This window comes from Primulina eburnea, chromosome 2 (genome assembly GCF_022965805.1).
Source record: "Primulina eburnea isolate SZY01 chromosome 2, ASM2296580v1, whole genome shotgun sequence".
In the NCBI taxonomy this organism is placed as follows: domain Eukaryota; kingdom Viridiplantae; phylum Streptophyta; class Magnoliopsida; order Lamiales; family Gesneriaceae; genus Primulina; species Primulina eburnea.
In genome coordinates, this window is record NC_133102.1 from 46389357 (window position 1) to 46395364 (window position 6008).

Here is a 6008-nt window from a genome sequence, read left to right on the forward strand (position 1 = left end):
TCGTCGACAAATAGAAAATCTTATTCCACACTAGAAACGAAGAAACAATTTCAGTTACACTTCAAGTAACTTGAAAGAAAAGAACAAACGGAAATACAAGAATTCAAGCACAAGAAACCTTTGCAACACCCATATTTATTCAAGAAAATGCGTGATATATAAGAGCTCGGCAGACGGCATCAAACTACGGGCACTTGCGTTTGTTATTACGAGTTGTCATGGTTGCATAGCAAACACAGGCCTCATAATTTCCAGACGTGCCCGGCGGAACGCAGTTGCACCTGGCGCAGCATGTGCCGCAAGCCCTCTTGCACAGTCTCGGCCTCGACGACAATTTGCACCTCACCTCACAGGCTCCCCCGCAGTCTGCATGCTCGGAAAAACAATAACTACAGGTTCACTAATTAACTCATAAAAACGAAAACGAACCGCATGAAAACGCAGTAAGTACATCAGTGGTTCTTCAAAGTTAAGTTCATCGATTCCAAAAATATAGCTTACCCATTTTCGGGACGTAATTCACAGTTCCTGAAACGGCCTTATTAATCTGCAAGATCCATATCATAAAGTCACCAAAACTTGAAAATTTTAAATTAAACTCAGCTTATAGCAAGCTTCGTGATTAGAGAACTAAAATTGAATAGAGATATGCTTATGTAATACAAATACCGGTTGATTTACTTGAAATGATTGGACTTGATGCAAGACAAGCAGAGTGAGCAAGATTGAAGCAATAAGAACTCTGAAACCAGCCATTAATTGCATGATTTTCTATATGAAATATTTCAAGCTGAAATTAACAGAAAACAAGTTTAATTTTTTTTATCTGAAGAAAGTGACACAACAAGGGGACTATTTATAGGACAAATTTTAATCAATAATGGAAGAAGAGGCCGGGAAGGGTGATACGAGGACATATTAGAAACTCAGTAAAGTCAGTACGTGCATGCAAATAGACAACGCAGAGCCCTCCAATAATGCAGCCTACCGACTCAAATAAACAAAAATACAATTTTTTTCAATAATAAATTGTGGGCCAAATTTTTTTTCAAAATGCAGAATGGAATTTTTTTTATTTTTTATTTTGGTGATCTTCCTGCATGCCACTTCTTATATATACAAATTACGAGAGGGATGGGTTTAGAAAATATATTCAAAATTTATAAATTTTTAATATTCAAAATATATCAAGTGTTAATTCCAACCCCAAATTTTTTTTGGTGAATTATTGGAGATAAGGGAACATTTGATTACATTGTACTTGTACTCTTTTATTTGCATGTATATTTAATTTTTAAATAAACATCTTCTTTTCTTTTCCTTTCTTTTCTTTTTTTTTTTTTTGTCTCTTTTTAAGTTATAAATTTCATGTTTATCCACTAATTTAATATTTATTGTTCCATGAAGCACACAAAAAAGAGGATAAGAATATATAATAGTATGATGAGAGAAAGTGTCTTTTGTTATATTGTATGCGAGTGTGAAGGGGAACAACCTACTACTAATAAATAATATACATTACTCAATACACTTGATTATTTTTTGATTCAAAGTATCGTCCCATCTTAATTGAAAATGAGATATGTTGAGTAATTGTACAATCTTTTTTATAATCAATTTAATTTATATTTAATCAGAATCATATTATCATTATGAAAGATGTGTCGGGTGATTGTAAATTTTTTTTTATATAATCAATTTAGTTTATATTTAAATCATAATCATCGTATAATTATGAAAAATATTTAGAAACTAAACTGCAACTTTGAAATATTTAATTTGAAAAAAACAAATAAAATGAGAGTTGTTCAATAAAACTCACCAAAACTATTCACACCTCTCTCTTGATGTGTCGAAAGTCGAAACCAAACAAAATCATCCATCTTTATTCCTTTGAACTCTCTTCGTTTCCTGCTTTACAGCTGTTTTCTTTCTGTAAATCTCATATCTTTATTTAGACTTTAAAATTTTCCAAAAAAAAAATAATGAAACTGATAATGATAAATCGAGACATAGTGCGCTTATTGGTAAGGGTGCGTATTTGTTGTTATATAAGATGTATTATATTATATGCTATAAAAAGGTAGAACTTTCAAATCTTTTAGAACAGCTATTATATTTCTCAAGAAATTTTTTTTTAAAAAAATAGAGTATATTTCTTGTGAGACGGTCTCACGAATATTTATTTGTGAGACGGATCAATCTTACCGATATACGAAATAAAAAATAATATTTTTCCATGGATGACCCAAATAGGAGATCCGTCCCACAAAATACGATCCGTCATACCGTCTCACACAAGTTTTTGATATGCAATATATATATATATATATATATATATATATATATATATATATATATATATATATATATATATATATATATAAATGATGATTAGAATGAGCTGCATGGAATTTTAATTTGAGTAAAATATGATGTTAATAAAAAAAATTACAATTTATATGTAATGTTTTCTTTGAAAAATATAGAAACGGATAAAAATATATTTTTGGAAAAAGGGATTTTGGAGAGTGGGGAAACATAATGACGATAGATTTCTTTTTTGTACAATAAAAACCTATTTTTAGGCTCTTAGTGTTAATTAATAATTTGATTATGTTTATGTTCCTTATAGGCGGTTAGTTCGATTATGAGTGTGTGGGCAGTGCCCACACCCCATATGAGTGGTTGAGATTCCACTTCATGGGGAAAAAAAAATTAAAAAAAAGGGGTAGGATGAAATAATCCCTTATAGGCGAAGGCTACATTTATTTATAGTGATCAATTAATGAGGATGCCTAGAAATTGTTACCGTCTCTTATTGTGAGGTTGTGGGGTTTTATATAAACTTACACAACGACTTAATTTCTTTTTCAAAATTTAGAATTTAAAAACTGTGTATTATATTTATTTGAATAAATAAATATAATATTGTTAATAAACTAAAATTTCAGTAATCATTCAATGATTTCACTATATTAAAATTTCATATATATTTTTTCAATTTTAATATAATTAATCAAGTGTTAAGAAACCAAAACTATTTTAATAATGAAGTATAGAAAATTAAAAAGTGCTTTCCCTTCTCGAAAGTATTTTCCCAAGCTCAATCCATTATGGAGAGTTACAGATTCAGAGACAAAATGTAAAGAACTGAAACATCATCCAACATGGGTTCTAAGCTAAGTGTTCATCATTGATTCAAATGCTTACACAGATTACTGCTGAGACCGTTTAGTCGGTTGGGTATATAGTAAACCAAAGGATTGATATAAATAACGAATCTGCCTGAGCAAGTGGCATTTCATTTCACCAGATTTTGTTGACGATGGACTGGGGGAAGCCATGTCTTGAGCCAAATTGATTACACCACGCCAGAAGGAAGACGCAGGACAAGCTGCCCTCCGAAGACACTGAAGGTTAACACATCGAGATTGATGAGTTGAAATACAATGCATTACTCAAGATAGCTATAGGACCTAGGATGCAGACCTTTTCACGTAGTAATAACAAAAGTCGGCCAGGATGAAAGTTTGAACAATTTCTGATATAAGAACCATTGATGGCCATAGTCCATGGCCCAATGCCACAAGAAGATGACCACGACTGTCCAACACCTGCCAATTGCAAATTATAAATGTAAGACAGATTGTACCAGAAATTTTAGTTTGTGGTAATACCGCAAATCAAAATCTTTTACTGTGCATAGCAGCCTAAATGTCAGATGAGTAATTTCAAATGCCATTGGACTTTCAAATTCTTCCAAAATGCATTAACACAATTCTGCAGTAAGAATGGATCATATGAAAATAACTTCGGAAAACATAATTTCCACATAAATTACAAGATTATTACATTACATGCCTGATAGCCCGACTTTTTAGATATAGCCAGATAGGGTACACCAAAAATCAACTTCCACATGCTTAAGAAAATAAAATGACCACATCACATGACTTCGTGAAGCCTTCTTACTCCATTTAGTACCTTGTAACCATTTATGAGCAATGGTACATGATTGAGAAGGATTAGATGATAGGATATTACTATGATTAACATTTTGCAGCAAGCCAACTGAAGAATGCTTAAAAGTTAATGATAAAGTTAGTGAATCAAACCTGGAGAACCCAATGAGCACAGCTCAGGAACCTCGCAACACCCAATGCAAATACATAATGAGCTGTAAATGGTTCAACAATCTGTAGCAGAGGAATTGAAAAGCCAAAATTACAATATAAGTAGGACTTAGCTAGCACGTAACACAGAAATTCAAAGAAAAACTCTACCTTAGTGTTTTGCATGACACGCAGTTGAGGAAGGACGGAAACGGCTTCAAGGTAAACACAGAAGGCCCAAGCAATCCGGTTGACCAAGTGATGTGATGTAGATGGGTGTATCAACAGAGCTAAAACAGCACAAGGGACCAACTGCAAAACATGGAAAGTGAGATACTCATTTTTTTTAACAGTCAAATCCAAATAAAAGTCCAACGTGGCAAGAAAATAAGTAAGCAAAAGATAGTATGATTCCCATGCACATATTAAGACTCACCACATAATATAGTGCAAAATTGTCTTTATCCTCCATGTAACTTGACCTCAGCTTAAGACGAATCATGTAAATAACCCACAAGGTTGTAGCTAGTGTAGCCATGTCAAGCAACGTGTGTATGTCATATTCCATAACAAAACTACAATACAATCTAACAGCTAAAAAGATAGCTGTCAGCTCCTGGGATTTCAGTGAAAGCCCTGCAACATTTGATTTAAAAATGATTGGAGAGAATCAGCATCCGGCAATTAAAAAAATCCATTCAGAAAGCACCAATAGCATAGTCATTTGCTCGCTTCACAAAACTAACCTGGAATGTTGAACAAAAGAAATCATTTAAAAACCCACACCACGTCCCAATTCTAATACTAAAAGTGGAGATTAGTTAGTTCGCCAAGAAATGCAACCAAAATACATCGACAAACCAAAAAAAAAAAACTGTGAATTCAACAGAAGCCGAGTCACATGCTAAATCTTCTTAGTCACAATCCAAATGTCTATTAGTATCAATAACACTTTTTTTCGTTTTGGGGCTCTCAACTCAAGTGTCTACTTTCTGTTACCTTCAACACCACAATTATAGAAGAAGTAAAACGACCATTTAGTTTACAGCACATTATATTTACACCCCATAATAGACCCTTCACAACTTTTATTAAGCGCATGAAAATTTAAATTAATTAATAAAGTACATCAAGGCCACTGATTGAATTTATAAAGACGGTCCACAATTCAAGTCGAACTAATGGTTGATCTCGACCCCCAAAAAAACAGCAAAACACGAAGGTCAAAGAAAAAACATAGATTTTAGGCAGGATTAATTTTTTTTTCCTTCTTTCATAAGAATCGCGAAAATAAATCCTCAACTAGACCCCAATATTATATTTTCCATAACAAAAGGAAAACAGTGTAGCCAAAATCACATCTTTGCAACACAAGAAACACTAAAGCAACGCCATTTCCCAATTTTTCCAATTTAGTCGGAACAAGATCTCCCTGGATATCCCAAAAGTCTCAAACTTTCTCATGCTCCAATCACCCAATTCAAATGAAACCCTAAAACAGTAACATCGGCACTAGCAAACACGTAAACTAAACCAAAAATTTACACAAACAAAATTGAACCATTACCGGCGCAAGTTTTCTCCTTCATAAGCTTGTAAATAAGAACAGAGATTCCAATAGAGTGAACCGCTTCCGCGGCGACGAAAATATTATCGTGATCGTGTACAATTGCGCGGAGGAGCACGAGCGCAGCCATACCACTGATGACGGCAAGAAAAGCCTTCACCTTGGGTGGCTGCCGCCGCACCCACGACGACACAGCTTGGATCGGTCTTCGTGGAGCCCTCATATCTGTATGTGTGTATGCTTCCTATGGGTGTTTTAACAAGGAAATGGGAAGAGGAAGGCACGATAAATGGGAAATTGAGGGAAGACGATTCTTGAAAATGAAT

General features: G+C 33.6%; 2 protein-coding genes across 2 annotated transcripts; both read right to left on the minus strand.

Annotated features, from left to right (window-relative positions):
- LOC140824828 (snakin-2-like) lies at window positions 1–911 on the minus strand. Its single transcript, XM_073186373.1, has 3 exons — window positions 670–911; window positions 502–547; window positions 1–366 (listed from the first exon to the last, which is right to left on the minus strand). The coding sequence occupies exons 1-3, from the start codon at window positions 763–765 to the stop codon at window positions 185–187; spliced, it is 324 nt and encodes a 107-aa protein (XP_073042474.1). The 5' UTR covers window positions 766–911; the 3' UTR covers window positions 1–184.
- A 2150-nt stretch (window positions 912–3061) lies between these two features.
- Window positions 3062–6008, minus strand: LOC140823767 (uncharacterized). Its single transcript, XM_073185264.1, has 6 exons — window positions 5683–6008; window positions 4552–4751; window positions 4287–4427; window positions 4119–4199; window positions 3493–3617; window positions 3062–3413 (listed from the first exon to the last, which is right to left on the minus strand). The coding sequence occupies exons 1-6, from the start codon at window positions 5903–5905 to the stop codon at window positions 3365–3367; spliced, it is 819 nt and encodes a 272-aa protein (XP_073041365.1). The 5' UTR covers window positions 5906–6008; the 3' UTR covers window positions 3062–3364.